The sequence below is a fragment of the Psittacula echo genome, assembly GCF_963264785.1.
Source record: "Psittacula echo genome assembly, chromosome: 1".
Lineage (NCBI taxonomy): Eukaryota > Metazoa > Chordata > Aves > Psittaciformes > Psittacidae > Psittacula > Psittacula echo.
The window spans coordinates 130,135,888-130,154,018 of NC_137735.1; the positions used below are offsets into that span (position 1 = coordinate 130,135,888).

General features: G+C 50.7%; 1 protein-coding gene across 1 annotated transcript; it reads left to right on the forward strand.

The window, feature by feature from the left end:
- Window positions 1-10,358: 10,358 nt before the first annotated feature.
- Window positions 10,359-18,115, forward strand: TMEM243 (transmembrane protein 243; the record flags this gene model as incomplete). Its single annotated transcript, XM_080629898.1, has 4 exons — window positions 10,359-10,442; window positions 15,813-15,863; window positions 16,675-16,779; window positions 17,993-18,115. Exons 1-4 carry the CDS (start codon window positions 10,365-10,367, stop codon window positions 18,113-18,115), a joined length of 357 nt encoding a protein of 118 aa, XP_080486024.1. The 5' UTR covers window positions 10,359-10,364.
- Window positions 18,116-18,131: the final 16 nt, after the last annotated feature.

An 18,131-nucleotide genomic window follows, 5' to 3' on the forward strand; every position in this document is an offset into this window, starting at 1 on the left:
ATAAAATTAATGAAGCATAAGGATGTTTGCTTGAGTTAATTCTTAGAATCACAGAGTGGTTTGGGTTGGATCTACTTATTCTAATTCACTTGATGCCTTTGTACAAGACAAGAATAAATGCTTTCTGTGTCAATTGAAGCTCATAAAAGGAGGTAAAACAAACTATTCCAAGACCTACTTTTCAGGCTTTGTGTTTGACAGCCCCAAGTGAAATGGCAAAGCTGCAACCTCTCTGAATTCATCCCCTTACACTGGGGGAATAAAGATTGCTTTAGTGTGTTCTAGGCCAATTTTCCATGTTTTCAGCCTTCACTCAAATTCATTATGGAGCAGTGCTGTCTATAAGTGATACTGTGGTTATCTGATTGCTTTGCAGCCACAGCAGCTCAAAGCACCGCGCGGAAGGACAGTTCAAGCATTTTAATTTTCTCTGTGGTACCTCAGTTTTCTCTCCAGCTCTGCAGACAGTTGGACCTCAACCCTTTGGTTGGTTCACAAACAGAGTGCCCTTGTTTTAAGGTGTTGAAAATGATTGAATGGCTTCAAACTCCCTAAAGACAACTTTCTAACTCACCAGTTCTTGGTGCCACTGTTCTCATGGTGTCTGATACAAGTGAAGTCTGACTGAAAACAGCTCAAGTGGAGTTGCCTTATGGTCTCTGCAGGGTCTCTCCTGATAGCACAGTTCCACAGGGTTTATATTTATTTGTAGGAGCTGCTTTCTTAGTATCCTGCCTGTGCTGAGCACCTCTTGACAAGTTGTAGTTACTTAAACACATTTTCTTTCTTGTTGCAGTTGAGAATTTGCATTTCCCTCAAGCCTGAAGCACAGCGTGCTCTAGAGCAGCACTTGTGAGGGTGACTGGTGAATGTCTGCTGTCAGGAGAGTTCCAGGTTGGCACCAAAAAAACCCCTGCAATGTAACTTTGAACAAACATCACCATTTGTATGGATATGCTGCTCAGCCAGTGTTTTACATGTCTCACTGCTGGGATTGTTCAACACCCTGTACCCAGCACTGGCTCAGACTTTGAGTCTTCTGCTCACCAGCTAGTGCAGCTTGATGTTTCCTAGCACATTGCATACACATGGGACTACATTCACTAAGGAAATACAGACACAGCCCAGTTGCTGCGGGTGCTGGCACTTACACCCCTCAGATAAGCCTATACATCGCCATTCCTCTGGTGATGGCATACAGACCTGCAGTCCCTGCCATGCATGGCCTCTTCTTCAAGCACACAGGATAGACAGTGAGATGACACTGAAGAGGTAGCTCAGAGTGGGGTTTAGCAAGAAGGCAGCCCAGACTTGCAGGTGAACATCCTGCCTGACAGCCTGCTCACATATATCTCAGCCCTCTAACCTTCCTCCTAGCTGTCAGCCCATACTTGTTCCACCCTGGTCCTTCCCCTAAACATCCCACTGTAAGTATCATGCAGTCCTCTAAGATCCTCACACTTAATACTCACACTAATTATGTTTCCTCTTTCTTATCAGCTACAAAATCCAGGCTGACCCTCTCCAAGACCAGAGTGGTTGTTTTAATGGCCCATCACTCAGTGCCTGACAAGCTCTGGCCTCTGGTGTTATCTCTTTCATCACCTGCTCATTAATGTGTGAGTGTCTCTGTGTTTAATGTAGTGTTTTCCTCATTATTTGTTATTTCTATGATATGGGGTAATCCTCAACCAAATAACTTTCTGAACCAGATGCTCTCATATCTCACATGTCCCTGTGCCAACCTCCCTGAGGCAGGAACCGTGGCTGCAGTGTGAAGGATGATGCTGTGTGGAGGCACCTACACATCAGGATCTCTGCAGTGCTGCTGCACCAGATGTCCAGGCAGCTGTAAGGACATGGAGACAGAGGGAAAGGAATGCCTAAAAACAGGAGTAGGAGGAAGATGGGGGAAAAAGGGCACGAGTTCAGGGGAGGATGAGTGTGTGTAGGGAGTCAGCCACAGATGCATCAACATTTTGCCAGCGATCTGGTACCCGCAGAAGCTTCCCTTCTGCTGGCAGCGGCTCAGCTCTTGCTGGCTGGGGAAGCAGCACATGCTGCAGACACTCATCCTGCCTTGGCAGGAGCACCCGAATGCCTCAGCCACGGGGAAGGTGTCCTGCTCGGGTGGGTAAGCTGTGTGGGTTTGCAAGGGGGAGGGAGCAGATAGGAGGAGGACTGGACATGGGGCAAGTTGTTTGCCCAGGGTGTGCAGAGGATGTGAGCTGTGCTGAATTGTACTGGGGAGCATCCTTGTGCCAAATACATGACGTTTTTGAGGAACAGCCAGTGCTGGGATGTGAGCAGGGAAGGGCCAGCACATGGGCTGTGAGTGCTAGGAGCCAGGATGCTGTGCATGGAGAGATGGCCTGGAGCCAAGCACGCTTGATGCAGGGATGTGTTGGGCAGTGTTTCTGGAGGAAAGGACTTGCAGATCTGCCTCCTTCCATGGCTCTGCTCTCCTGAAGCTACTACAGGGAGCAGAACTCTTCCTCTATAGCCCTCTCCTGCACCTGCGGTAGCAAGAGCTGTTAGCTCCCATCCTAACCTCCCTGATGGATCCATCTTCATCTTGTTCAGCAGGAACTTGAGTTACAGCCCAAAGGACCCCGCTTTTCTCCATCGGCTCCTCAAAAAGGAGCAGGTCTGTGTACCAAGGGCTGAAAGTCACTGTTATGAGGAGATGCTCATTAAAAATACGAGATATTTCTGTGGTACCCCATCCCTTACAGCTTTGGTCTCAACCAGTGAGAAAGATACACTCGGAACAATGAAGACAGAGATTTATTTTGAATGTCTTGGATTAATATTTTGTCAGATATGTGTCAGCGCTGTATTTCAACAGAGAAGAAACATTTATTTATCTGAAGGATGAGTTCAGAAGAGGTGTTTAGATGAGATATTCACTGGATATTGCAAGCAGATTATTAAGAATGCAAGGCAAGAGAAATAGAAGAAATCTAAAAGCTTAAGTATGCTACAGACAGCAAGAAGACATAAAAATGCCATTGGGGATCTAAGTTTAGGAACAGCTTGATTTTACCATTTGTATCTATCAGATAGGAAAAATCCCACAGCAAATGTTCGTAATTCCTTATTTACTATATCAGAGCATAGCTTCAGGATCCATCTACGGATGAACTCATTCACCATCTGTAACTGAGGAGAATGTGTGGCATCACCTCCTAAACTACAAACACTTTTGGTTCAGAAGCCTGGCATCATGTACACTCCCAGTCTTAAGAGCCGTAGCTCAGGACCCAGTACTGGGGGGTGATACTAGACTGGATAAGCAGCCTCTAATCAGGGATAAATTAATGAAGTGGTTACATGGGGACTCTTTCAATAAGGAAAGGTTATTGGAAGTATTTTCTTCTGTGCCCAGCTGACCAGATGCATCTTGTCTGATATGAACTACGGTCAGCAAGCCATAGGAAAGAGGAAGAAATAGGCACTATGGAGGTTTTGTTTCTGGAACTCATTTTCCTCCCTGAGGACCAGCACAGTTCCTCACCACATCAGTCTCAACCCATAGTTACCTAACTACGAGCAGTGTCTGTTGCTGTGAGGTCCCACCTCTGGTGGGAAGGAGCTCACTCCCTCAGATCCATGAAATCTGTAAAATTCCATAAAATGCCAGCTCTGCTGTGCAAACAGGATTAAATTCCTATATTATGTCACTCAGAGGCTGTAGGTCCGCAGGTTTTGCATTGCACAGCCCACAGCAAGAAGGCTTGTGGTTGCTGACAGTGCCAGCTGGAAACAGCACAGAAGGCAGCAGGCTGGGTTTCATGCAGGTGTTTTAGTCACCCTGAGGCTAACCATCGATTAATGCAGCCTGTGCCTTGGGGATCTGAACTCTGGGAAGGAAGCCTCCTTCTCCTGGATGCACTTTGGGAGATGCTGGAGTCACACAGACCCTCGCTGTGGTGGGATCACCTCTCCTGGCACAGCAACGCATGTTTGCTGTGGACAGAGAATGTCTTTCTCATCACCTCTCTGCAGAGAGCATCCCAAAGCCCCTTGTTTCAATGATGTGGTTGTGCCAAGGGGACCATATGTACATAACAAGGAAGGAGATTTTTCTTTCCTGTTCATGCCACTGTGGAAAGCTTTAATGACAAGATAGAAAACGAGCAGAACTGGGAGGTGGTACTGCTGCTCTATGCCCTTTTGGCTTTAACCTGACAGAGGGGAGATTGAGATGAGCTCTTAGGCAGAAGCTCTTCCCTGTGAGGGTGCTGAGGCGCTGGCACAGGGTGCCCAGAGATGCTGTGGCTGCCCCATCCCTGGCAGTGTTCAAGGCCAGGTTGGACACAGGGGCTTGGAGCAACCTGCTCTAGTGGAAGGTGTCCCTGCCTGTGGCAGGGGTTGGAGCTGGAGGAGCTTTAAGGTCCCTTCCAACACAAACCAGTCTGGGATGCTATGATTCTGTCATTGTTTTTTTCCTCTTGAAAATACAGCCACAAACCAGATTTCCCTGTGAAACTAGTGCCCCCCCCCTCCCCCCCGCAGCTGACAGGGGATGCTGTTCACAGATACAGCAGGAGAGAGGCTGGTTTCACTGCTCAGGCTCCAAACAGAAGCCACCAGTGTCAGTTTGAGTGTCTTTGCTCCGCTCTTCAAAGAACTCTTCTGAAGCAGGCCCACAGGTGCTGCCCTACTTACAGGCTGCCTCCAACCTGAAAGAAGAGCTGCATGTTGGTAAATTGCTTATATGTGTATCAGAAGGGAAATTGTCACAATATATGTATATATATATATATATAAAAATCAAGCATTTAGCTAATTTAAGAAATATTTTCCCTAAACCAAAAAATCTTGAAGATGTTTTTCTCTAAATCTTCTGCTATCAAACACTGACTCTTTCAGGTGAGATTTTAGGTCATGAAGGAGCAGATAAGAAAGCTTCAGTGATACATGAAATAATGTAAAAGAGGGAGAACCCACAATAGAATGGTTAGGGTTGGATCCTCCTGAAACTCAGACTGCTGGGAAGCCCAAAGGAAAGTGAATACTGTAGTGAGTAATTCAGGCAGCACATCCCTGGCTGAGTGTTTCAGCTTCCTCATTTGTTCAGTCTCTCTCATGATCCCCAAGAGCTGACCATCAATGTGGACACAGTAAGACGAAATAGTTGTGCAGCACCACTTAGAGCCTTCTGCCTTGTATTTCCTAACACGGAGGGCTGAGGCTTGCCCTGAATCTGTGAGCTTCTGCCTCCCTCTGCTGACAGCATCCCCCTAACCTCCCCTCGACTGCAAGTTACAAAAGGCTGGGATTGTTTTTCCTGTTCCTAATGTTCCTCCCCATGTGCCCAGCAATGAACAGAGCATCCGTGGAACTGGTGGATATGTGCTGCCCACATCGGACCCAGCCCTGCGGTGCCGCATTGCCCCACATGGCATCTGCCCCTCAGGTCCCACTGGAGCTCTTCATTAACACCAGGGGTGTAGGAACCCTCGTTTAAGGGAAAACCTTCAAAAGATGGAAGGCAGAGCCTTAAAGACAGTTGCTATAAGCTGAGAGAAGCAACCAGGGACCTCTGGCTGGCTTCCTACATAGCAGCTGGTGAATGGCAGAGTATTTTTGCTGAATTTTCGGGTTTTTTACATGTATTTTGGTTTGAACACGCCTGTAACACGTGGCACAGCCTGAAAATCATCCTTACAGGCAGCTACTCAGTAAACCTGACCTTGGGAGCTTCAAAACACGAAGGGTTTGGGTTTCTCTTCTCTTTTCACATGCAATTTTCAGGAACCCCGTGTACTTGCAGCACAGTACATCCCCTTGCACATGCAAAGGCAAGAAAAGTCCAGTGTCAGTTTTGCAGGATTAAACTGGAATAAATCATGGCTCTTCCTCTGGGATGGAGGAGCAACGCTGGAAGTCCCCGATCATCTGTCATGATCCGCCAGAGCCAGCTGACCCTTCCTATAGAGGGAGACAAACACAACTCTTCTGGGACAACAGAGCGGGATCTCAGTGTCATGAACATCCACTTTTTCCTCTCCCAGAGCATTTCCTTGGGTTGGGGGCTGACAGAGATGAGTTTAAAGTCCATTGTAGTGCAGAAAGTTTGTTCATCAGGACTTACAAACACAAGTGAAAACAGCTCCTGGGTCCTCCAGGAATTCTGGCTTTCTTTGAAAGCCAAATCATATCCTTTCATAATAAAACATGCCAAATAGAACAGCCAAAGGGCCATTGCGGTGGGAACTGAAGGCTGATTTAATGGTGCAAAACCCTATTACCACCCTGTAATCACTAACGGCTCTGTTGGGAAGCTGAAACTACCACAGGGGAGGAGACAGGAGAGTGGTGGCTGCTGGACCTGTGACCAGGATAAATGACAGCAGAAAGCCAGTGCTAACAAAGAGTTACAGGATGCATTGGTGCATTAGGGAACAGGAGATCACTTGAAAGGACACACAAAGCATCAGTGAGCTGGGTTGATGAGGAGCTGAAGACAGCATTGCCTGCACAGATGAGTTTATAGACTCCACCTTGGGCTTCCTACAGCCAGCTGATGGGGGACGGAGGCAGCAGCATCAATTGCAATGATGTATAATTAGCCTTGGTATGTATTACAGTTCTCATATATGTGCTGAATTAAATCCTTGCCCAGAAAACCCACATGATGGCCTTTAGGATACATAAACTATTAGATAGGAGAGAGTTTTTTACGAGTCTGTGGTGCTGATGTTCTGAAAAGGCTCCAAAGCTCGCTGCAATTTATGGGCCAAATGCACTTCTTGGAAGCAATGCCAGGACTGTTTCTCAGAAGGGAGAGCTGGAGCTCAGCTTGTAAACCTTGGAACTGCTCTCAGAGCTGTGACAAATGTGGATTGCCATAAACAAGAACAAGGGAAAAGCACATTGTGTCCACACTGAACAGAACAAACCTCTGCAATGCACACACGAGATTCATGTTATTTCCTCTATTAAAAAGCAGGTTGGTTTGCATTTCAGACTTGATTTCAGTGAAGATTCATATACTTCAAATTACAGAGAGAAGTGTGCCTGTGTTATGGGGCATCAACGCTGTGGCAGTCATGGATGCACTTGTTTTGAACTGGGTATCAGCAGCTTGTCTTTATGCTCGGACAATACAACCTGATTCAATTTTTTGCATCACCATGCAAATGGAGCACATCCTTTCATCTTCTGTCCAGTTCCACCTGGTAGTAAAGATGGAAGGGAGGATCCCTTAAGTGAGCACACCAAATGCACCCTATTCCATGGATGGAGTACCAAACTGATTTATCCCTGAGTTTGTGCTTGTATAAAGGGGGCTTCAGACTGAGAAGGATGTCTAGTTTCCAATGCCAATCTCCTTTCCCTACTTTATGCTATTTTTCACAGGTCAATGAAACTCTGTTTTTAAAGCAATGGGATTTTCTGCTCCCCACAACCCTTCCTGGAAGGATGTCCTAGAGCTGCTTCTGCTGAAACCCCACAGTCTGAACATCACACTGCAAGTGCATCCTTCACAGGCATTTGCTCTTGTGCCAACATAACCATTAGCTCAAACCTTTACCTCACTCTCTGTCATTTACTCCTTCCCGTGCTGTGTGTAAAAACCACAGTGTCCCTTCCTGGCCTCCCTTTCGCAGGGCTAACCAAGCCAAGCTTTTCAGTCTTTCCCCGGGAAACAGGCCCTTGTGCCTAACACTGAGCTCCTCCCAATGCCTGCTTCAGAACAAAACAGCCACTCCTGAGCTTGAGTGGCCAAATGGATGAACAGATTCCAGGTGGGATCTCACTGGTACCTGTCACCATGGCAAAAATCACTCCTTCTTCATAACATCGTGGAAAGGTTTGGGTTGGAAGGGACCTTAAAGCTCATCCAGCTCCAACCCCCTGCCATGGGCAGGGACCCCTTCCACTAGAGCAGGTTGCTCCAAGCCCCTGTGTCCAACCTGGCCTTGAACACTGCCAGGGATGAGGCAGCCACAGCTTCTCTGGGCACCCTGTGCCAGCGCCTCAGCACCCTCACAGGGAAGAACTTGTTCCCCATGTCCTGTCAAACCCTCTTCCACTTTAAAACTGTTGCCCCTTGTCCTGTTACTACGGTTGGCAAGTGAGGAGTAAGCAGGGGAGTAGTTGGAAGTGAGGTTCAGTAAGTTTGCGTCCTAAAGAGGTTGAGTCAAGCACAACCCACCCGCCTTGGTCAGAAATGTGAAAGGAGTCTCGAAATGCCCTAAACAACAGATAAATGGTTTTGTCTTATGGAACCCACCACCTGTAAACTGTGTTTCTCAGTGCCACAGGTTGACACCTTCACCTCATCTATTAACTATTTATTGACGCTGTTTATGTCCACATGAGCGTTAGTGTTTTTCACCACAGTTCATCTGTGTTTTGGATTTGTTCTCAATGATGGGTAATTAGTGAACAGATGTTGGAAGAACGCTGTGTCCCTGTCACACAGAGCTGTACCTCCAACCATAGACACAGTCACAACGTGAGGGACTCTCACAGCCACTCCCCTCCAATGCTCCATCACATCCCTGACCCTCAGCTTTTAATCCCATCAGAGCCAAGGGCTGCTCAGGAATAAACCAGTGCTGAATCACGAGTGCACAAGCACCCGTAAGGTCTCTATGTGTCAACAGCACTTGGCTGTCAGGAAGCCACATGGGATTTATGCTCCTGAGTGGCTCAAGATGACATGGAGAGCCTCTTCACTGAGCCCTGAGACCCTCCAAACCAAACATGGAGCATGGGAGCAAACACTGGAGCGGCACCGGAGGACTTTATGACTTCCCATCCGGTCCTTCAGCTCAGGATGGAGTCAGCTCTTGAGGATCTTCCAGCCTTGCTCCAGTTTAATACCTTCTACCTTTGAAGTCAAAGCGGTGCTTTGGTCTTCAAGTGTGTTGACTGCAGGGGAGAGTGGGGATGGAGTACGCAGGATGTGCTCCGAGGCCGAGCACCCAAACCACTTCACATCCAAACCGCTGTGAGGTTTAGCAAGGACAAGTGACCGTGTGGCCGGGCTGGGAGTTCCATCCAGCCATGGGCAGAGCCTCATGGGGACCTGGGTGCCGGGGGCAGTGGGAGCTGTATCCCAAAACGGGACAACTGTGGATATCTGTGACTGGTTTTCTCCTTTCTGGTCATTTTACCTGCAGGTCCGTCCTCTGCATCTTTTATACCCAGCAGGAAGGAAACCTCCTTGGTTGTGCCTACTGAATTACACTGATGTGCCAGGTTGGACACAGGGGCTTGGAGCAACCTGCTCTAACGGAAGGTGTCCCTGCCCATGGCAGGGGTTGGAACTGGATGAGCTTTAAGGTCCCTTCCAACACAAACCAGTCTGGGATTCCATGATTTCGTCTTCTGGGCAAGGAGTGCCCTGCAGAGAGGTGTGAGTTGGGTGAGGACAGGGTCAGAGCGGGAACAGCCTCGCACTGCCCCGGCCCAGCACAGGGACAGTTGCTCCCATGTACCCAGTTTATGGGTGGCACACGTGTGGGTGTGCAGCCGGGAACACCAAGCAAGTCCAGGTTCGGCTCTGCCAACAATGAGTGCTTGCAAACCAAAGTGAAAAAATTAGAGGGGGAAAAAAAAGGGTAAATAAATAAATAAATAATCATGAAACCAAACTAAAATAAAAAAAAATGTTAATTTTTATTTAAAATTAAAAAACACAAAAAAGGGAAAAATAAGAATAGAATAGAGTAAAATAGAATTAAATAGAAGAGAGTAAAATAGAACAGAACAAATTAAAGTAAAATAAAAATAAAAATAAAATAAAATGAAATAGAATAAAATACAATAAACCAGAACAGAATAAAATAAAATCTTAATTTAAAACCTTAATTTCCCCGAGTATAATCCCCAATGGTGAGATTCGTTTAAATTACACAGCTCTGCTGAGTTAAGCATCATCCCACCCCACCCCACCCCATCCCATCCCACCCCATCCCACCCCATCCCATCCCACCCCATCCCACCCCACCCCACCCCATCCCATCCCACCCCATCCCACCCCACCCCACCCCATCCCATCCCATCCCACCCCACCCCACCCCACCCCACCCCATCCCACCCCATCCCAGTCCCCAAGGCCGGAGTTTCCGCAGATCGCTCCGCGTGACCGCGCGTAAACCCCACTCCTCCCCCCCCGCCGCCACCGCCTCAGCTCCTCCCCTCCCCTCCCCTCCCCTCCCCTCCCCTCCCCTCCCCTCCCCTCCCCTCCCCTCCCCTCCCGGCGGCGCGCGGGGGGAGGGGGGGCGTGTCCGTGCGCGGGTCGGGGGCGTGTCCGTGCCCGCGGCGGGGACGCGCGGAGCGGCGCGGGCACGCGCGGAGGGCGCTGAGGCGCAGCATGAGGGCGCGCCCCCCGCCCCCGCGCCATGGAGGGGTTCGCCGGCCGCGGGTACGGCACGGGCGGGCCCGACAACCGCCCGCTGTTCGGGGAGACCTCGGCCAGGGTGAGCGGCGAGCGCGGGCACGGCGGGACGCAGCGTGACCCCAGCACAGCCCCGGGACCCTCCAATACAGCCCCAGGACCCAAAGCACAGCCCCGGGACCCCCAAAGAGAGCCCCAGGACCCCCCAGAGAGAGCCTCAGAACCCCCAGGACAGCCCCGGGACCCTCCAGTAGAGCTCTGGGACCCCCTGAGACAGCCCCGGGACCCCACACAGAGCCCTGGGACCCCAAACAGAGCTCCGGGACCCTCCAATAGAGCCCTGGGACTCCAAACACAGACTCAGGACTCCCAAAGAGAGCCCCAGGACCCCCGATACAGCCCCGGGACCCCCAAACAGAGCCCAGGGACCCCAACACATGGACCCTGGCGCACGTCCCTTTCCAAACCTCCCCCCACAGCCCTGGGGGGGAGCGGGGCCTCGGGGTGCAGAGAGCGCCAGGCGAGGGGGCCCCCGGGAGGGGCTGGGGTCACCCCAGGCTGTGCCCCTCCATAGCAGGGCTGGGGGCTGCAGCACCCTCGGTTGTGTGTGCCTGGGTCTGGGGCCGTTGCTTTGATGGGGATGGGATGGGGGCTGTGTGGACTTTCCAAGTGCTTGGAACTGCTGCTACAATGCTAACGTTTAGTAAAAATACAAGTACAGTGATTCCGGCTGAATTTAGGGGTGAAACAGGAACGATGTGGGATGGGAGGAGGACAGGCAGGACACCTGAGAGGATCAGTGGAGTGGGGATGGCCCTGACGGGGAGTGCTGGTGCTAAGAGGACCTTTGCCGGAGCAGTGCCCTGTGCTGGGGTTGTGTTGGCTGGTCCCTGGTCAGGGATTTGGGGAAGTTTCCAGGAATGGGGACTTCAGGGACCGGGATGTGCCATTGGAGCCTGGCAGTGGTTCTGGCGGCAGACCGCAAACTCTCCAGCCCAGGTCAGGCCTTTGATCCCTGATCCCTGTCTCTATCAGCTCACAAAGTAAGTAATAAACATGGAATGCAAATTCCAGATCCTAGGGGATCCAATGTCCTGCATGGCATCCCCTTCTGTGGCTGCTTTTGGAACCCATCGCATAGACCCAGTGATGGCCATTCCCGTGTCCAATGGACTTGGGCTCACTGTGCTGGCTGGGGTGGTTTCATCCCAGACTCCCTCGGTTAGAGATGGATGCTGGCGATGTCCGGAGCTGGAAATGTTCCATCTTGGGAATGGCAACGCTGAACTTTGCTGTAAAACAGGAGCACATCTGCTGGGAGAAGTGTGTCTGCCCATGCCCGGCTCTGCTTATGGGTCCCTGCAGGCGATGGCTGGTGCTGGCACACCAGGACCTTCTGCTTGGGCTGGCCATGAGGCCACGGGGATGGGCAGGGGCAGTGTGTGTGCCCCAGGCACCCAAAGCAGGGGTCTTGCACCCTGGCTGGCATTTGCACATGGATGTAGAGATGGGGCTGCCCTGTTCTTCCCACCCTATGTCCTCCTGCTGTCCATGCTGGTGGCTTTGGGGCTGTAATGGGAGCTGTGCAGCAGCGCTGGCTTCCTTCCTGTGCCATGGTCTGGCTGCTTCGCCCTCCCATGCTGGCTGCTGAGGCACTGAGGACAAGCTGGTACCGAAGAAATCTGGCGGGATGCAGGAGAGTAGCAGCAACGCGGTGCTGATGGATGCCAAGTGCTGTGGATTCAGCTGTGGTTACAAGGGATGCAGCGCTGGCAGCGAGCGGGTACGAGGCAATGCAAAGCAAAGGCACAAGCAGTGTAAGGTGGCAGAGATGGAGCGTTGCAGATGCAGGACTTCTTAGGAAAGGAGTTGGAAGCGGGAGCTGCTTGGGCTCCTCTGTGATGGGCACGTGTAAATGTAGGTGGGTGGGTGTTAATTGCTGTGGGTTCGATGCAGAAAGCAATGGGAAGAGGCTGGGCAGCTTGAGCAGCTTGAGATGGGAATGAGGAGCCTTCGAGGGCACAGCAGAGTGGCCCTGAGCACAGCTCTTTGCACAGGGAGCATACGCTGTCTGCTCTTCCATGTCGTTTGGCACGGGATCACGGTGTTCCCTATGGCTGGGATTGCTGCTGCCCATCTGCACTTGCGGATGTAAGGCATAAAAATGGCTTTTCCGTCATGCCCGCAGAGATGCCACCAGGTATCTACCCTCCAGAACCAGCCTGCGCCCTTCACCAGGCTTCTGCCAGGGCTTGTTCCCCATGGGAACAGTGCCCACGGGACACTAACCTGGAGGATGCAAGGTGCCGAGCCGGAATGGGGTGAAGAGCAAAGCTGTTGCTCTGTCAAAGCCTGTACAGCAGGCACAGTGGTGCAGATGCACCCTCAGTTTTCCTGTTACAACCATGACCCAGATCCCAAAGGAACCTGGCTTATGCCCTCCTGCTTTGCAGGGTTGCTTCCTGGCCTGCCTCCCTTTCCCAGAGGCAGCTGGAGGAAATCTCTGCCTCGGGACAAGCCCGGTGCCTCCGGCTGCTACAACACCCTTCCTGGAGCAGGGGGAGAGGCAGAAACCCTCCTGTGTCGACATGCAGCTTGCGCAATGCTGGAGTTCATCACCTGTGGGGAACAGCTTTGTCCCGGCTGAACTGGGACCCCCATCAGCTGCAGGGCTGGATCAGGAATCAGCGTCCATGTGTGACCTGCATCCTCACTTCTCCTGTGCACGCTGCTTTGGTCTTTTCACTATAGCAGCTACCATAATACAAGTGATGGAGAACAAACCCTTCCTGGATGGGAGGACACCCAGCTCCTTACAGCCTGTTCCTGCTACCTACAAGTATCTGCCCGGGCTGTCGGACACAGCATGGAGGTGAAAGGCTCCGTCATCCCCAATCCCTTTAGCCGCCTTGGCCTCTGCTTGTGTATTTTTAACCTTTTTGCTGTGCTAAGCTGCCTGGGGCTGAAGTGTCAGAGTGGGCGCTGAGGGATACAGCCACTGGCCACTCTACCAAGCCTGGGATTTCAGGATCAGTGCCTCTAATCCTCAGAGCCTGAAATACCTTCTGCTGGTGGAACGTTGCAGTGACGGCAGGTGTAAGCATGGGGAAGGGGATGCTCTGACCTGCAGGGACTGGCTCACGCTGAGGGCATCCATCGCTCAGTGGTGTGAGATAAGGGGTTGCTGTGCTGGGGGGATGCTCTCATTGAACACCACATAAAATAGGCAGAGAGAAGTGCTCTGTGGTCACCTCTGGGTCCAAACCCCTCATTTTCTATTGTCAGACCAGTCTCTTTCATGGTAAACAGGGTGAATTCTCCCCATATTAAAATTGCCACCATCCAAGTCTGTAGTTAATTAGGAGAAACTTCATCATGGCTGAGTGTCTGGTGGTGTATCCTGTCCATAGGTATGTGACCATGTGTCCATCCTTCTACGGAAAGCTGGTTGTGACTGTGCTCACTGGCTTAGCCGTATGGGATGGTGACCCACTGCTGCTCTGCAGCTGGCTCCTTGGCTTTCCTGCCCCTTCCTCTGCTGTTCAAACCCCATGGTACAAAGGGAGAAGGGACCCAGCTGCTCACCTCCTGCCACCCCTCGTGTCCCTGAGGTGCTGAGCCAGAATGCAAACTCTGGTCCCCCTCCATAAAGCTGCCTTGCTGGGCTCAGCTGGGTCTGCAGAGCAAACCCGCTGTCCTCTACTGATACCTGAGTTGGTTTTGGGGGTAAGGATCCCTCCATGTCTAGATTTAGGGACATGGGTTAGTAGTGGCTTTGGCAGCCCTGGGGTATTTGAGGATCTCAAAGGTCTTTTCCAGCCCAGTTGATTCTATGATGTTATGAAAGTGAATGTATTTCAGTTCAGGTGGAGGAGCCCAGCTGAGCTGTCGTGACACGCTCCCATGGAGGTAGGGTGCTTGCATTCGCCTGGGTTTATTTCTCTTAGCTCGTTTTTGGGGTGGTGGGTACCTTGTACATGGCTCTGTGGGGCTGTTGTGCTATTGCCAGCACTGCGTATGGAGATACTGGTGAGGAAAAGGTGTTTGTGCCTGGCTGGTGAGGACCTTGCGCAGGGGATGCTGGTGATGAGGTCACTGCTGCAGGCACCACTGTGCCTCCATGGCTTAGGGCTGTAGGAGCACAAATGGGCTGGTTTTATGCTGGCATCTAACAGAAGAGGTTTTAAAGGGTCTGCTGCTGGCTGTGGTCCTTTACTTTGGGGATGAACACAGCCAGGACACAGCATCTGCCTGTCACTGAACTGCAGGCTCAAGGTACCTGAGCTCCACCGAGCCTTAGGTCAGGTCTGCAAGAGGTCAGGTCAGCTCTCTGCCTCTTCCTCTTTGCTCTCTGCCTTCTCCTCCTGCCATGTGGTACTTCATGACCTGGGGCTTCTACAACTCTTATTCCAAAATGCAGTGCTAGGAGGGAATATGGATGCAGGACGAAGAGGAGGGAAACCTGGATTGCCCTGCCTGCTGGCTGGGATGTCTTGGGCAAAATGCTGTCACTGCTTGAACTCTTTTCTCCCTTTCCTTTAACCGTCCCCAACTAATGATATAACTAAAGGTAACTCAGTATAATTAATTGAAGTTCTGGGGGTTTATTCTCTGCACATCTTTCCTGCTGTAGCTGCTTTTCTAGTGTTTTATTTGGGGTGTTACACCTGACTGCGTGTAACCCAGTCTGGCTCTGGCCATAGATGTTTATCCTCAGAGCAGCACCACGAAGAAAGGGAGGAGGAGGTATCCCAGCAGGGGTGGGAATGTTCTCCCCTTGCATCAAGGCATTTCTTACTCCAGTGAATGCATCACTATGGGGTCCTGCCCTGAGCACTCACACAGCCCAGTGTCACTGCCAGTCCTGATGCCATCTGGGGTGGGATCATGATGCTGACACCGAGGGATACCTCTTCCCAAAAGGTTGTCTCTTCCCAACCAAGTGTTTTATGCTCATGGGGAACCACATAAAGTAAGGGGGAAATATGTATCCATCCTAGCAGGGTCCCTTGAGGTGTGTTCAGGTCTGGTGGTGTTGGGGGCAATGTCTGGGGTGCAGGGAACGCCCCACCTCCTTGCCACAGCCCAAGAATTCCCACCTTAGACAACATCAAGCTCTTAGTTCTGAGGCTAAAATAAGCTTTTTTGACAACCTCCATCTGTCCATTCCCACTTTTTAAGAAGGATTTGCATAACTGTAATTATTTGGATGCAGCAAAGAATCCAGTTGCCAGTGAGCAAACCTGCTGCACAAGGACTTGGTCCCTACAATCTCCCTGAGCGCCATGGAGTCAGAGGGAGGGAAACCCTCCTGTGTGGCAGAGCTGAGCAGGGTGTGCTGGGTTTCACATGGGTCCTGGCTGATGCTGTGCTCTCAGTGTGGTTGGTTACCAGTCTGTCCTATGTGGGGGGTTTTGGCACGACAAGTTTAACCATCGTCTCTTCCCTTCAGGACAGAATCATCAATCTAGTTGTTGGCGGCTTAACGTCCTTGCTGCTTGTTGTGAGTATCAACATCCCATCCTGTGTTTCGTGCCTCCCTTAGGGGATGGGCTAAAACCCAGAGTTCCTCCCCAAAACGGGTGGTGACACTTCACTGACCCAACAGGCTGTAGTCTGGGTCCCAGGCTGTCCCTTTGAGGCACATCTGTGTTTTGAAACTCTCTGACAACAGGAGAAGGACAGTACCTTACTTCAAGGCATGTCTTAAGATCTGTCTGTACAATAAAAAGCCCCAAGTCCATGGGCAGATTGTCCTTGCCCAGCTGGATGTGAGGCTGGGCATGGTGATAAAGTGCTTATTGACCCAGCAGAACGTGTTCACTTCTCTTTACTTCCTTCTACTTGTAATTTATTGCCCTCTATTTATGGCTTATAGAAGTTTTTCCAACTTGTCACTGTCCTGAGCTCTGCTTTCCCCAAGCTTTAAGGACAAACCCAGGGCCATCATGACTGGAGAGCACCGGTTTTGTGGTCCATGGTGGCAGCATCGTTTGAGAGCTGGGGTGCCAGTGGAAAGCTTGGCTAAGGAATGCTCCTACATGGGCAGCATACACCCCCGTGCCTGCTGGCTTGCTGGGTGCTTGGAGGATGTATCCAGCAACAAGCCAGAGTAGCAAACCAAAGCTTTCGGTGTTGTTTTTCACCCCTCTGAAGTCTGCAGTTGTGCTAAGTGGTTTACCTCCAGAATTTTGCATCTCCTTCCAGCTCTTCACGGGTGGGAGTTAAAGAGCAGGGAGGGAGGTGAGGATGTGAGCGCTGTGGTACACCAGCATCCTCACTGAGAGTCTTCATCTGTCTTTGCCTCCACACAGGTCACTCTAATCAGTGCTTTTGTCTTCCCGCAACTACCTCCAAAGCCCGTGAATGTATTTCTTGCTTTCTGCATCTCCTTGTGTTGCATCTCTGCTGGCATACTTGTGAGTACCACCACGTTGGCTGTGTGAGATTTTGAGTTGGTGACCAAGGATGAATCTGAATAAGATCTGCTTGATGTGGTGCCACCTTTTCCACACCCTCCTAGAAAGCTTTCCTGCCTTCATAAAACAAGCTGACAATGAAAGGGTGGTAACAGTTTTGCATTGAGTGCAGAGTAAACATGTGGACTAAGCCAACTTCTGCAGAGCAGAGGTGATGCAAGACTTGGCACCTCTGTGACAGTGCTATCTGTAGCTGCCAGTGGACATGAAGTAGGAAGTCAGGGAGCAGAGCAGTGGGTTGGGAACAAAGGTGGATTATGCTGCAGAATACCCAGGGTGGAGCAAAACACTTGAAGTGGTGGGGCCAGCCAGGCACTTTCAGAAGTCAGACACAGGGCATGAGTTGCTGTGGTAGGAAGGTACAGACAGTGGCATTTCATCAGGGTAGTAGCAGAGGTTCCTCTACTCAGCAGCTGCGGCATCCCAAGAGAGTTGGTCCCAAGCGCTGACAAAGGGAACTGGCAGGCCAGAGTTCACAGAACAGTTTGGGTTGGAAGGGACCTTCAAAGATGTTGTCCAGCTCCCCTGCTATGGGCAGGGACATCAGCAGCTCCTTCCTCTGCTGTAGCTTTCACACTTGGAGCATTCTCCTTCACCCTGCTGTGCCCTGGAACAGTCACAGCCCTGAATCTCTGCCCCTTATTGCTGGATAAGCTGGGAAGTTGCTTTGTGGTGCCTGGCAGTGCTGGGTTCTGGTTCATGGTAGCCATGCCTCTGCCCAAGATAAGACAGTGCAGTGCAAAACCTGATGTTTGTCCTTATCCACCAGCATGTAGCCAGTTTTGGGTGTTTAAAAAAAACCCAACCTGCCCACCCTCAACAGAGCTTGTTGTACGTCTTCACATACACACAGCCCATGTCTTCATAGCTAACCTGGCACTCTGGTTTTGCAAAGAGCCTGTTTTGGGGAGAAACGCTTTGCCAAATCCTTGTTTGTGTGTTCCTCAAGCATGCTAAGAAAACAGGTGGTATTTCTTCATTTAATTGTTAAGAAAAGTAGCTGGATTCTACACCTGGTCCTCTCTAGGCAGGTGAAGCTCAGTTCTTTTAAAGGAAAAGAAAGGTCTCTTAAGTTGCCAGTTCAGTTACCACAGAAGGCTTCCTCAGGAGTACCTGGCCTTTTAAAGTAATACAGACTCCTGCTCTCTTCTAGATCTACTGGTATCGACAAGGAGACCTGGAACCTAAATTCAGGAACCTGATATACTATATATTGTTTTCTATTGTCATGTTATGTATATGTGCCAACCTGTACTTCCATGAAGTGGGTAAATGACAGACATCGGGAAGCC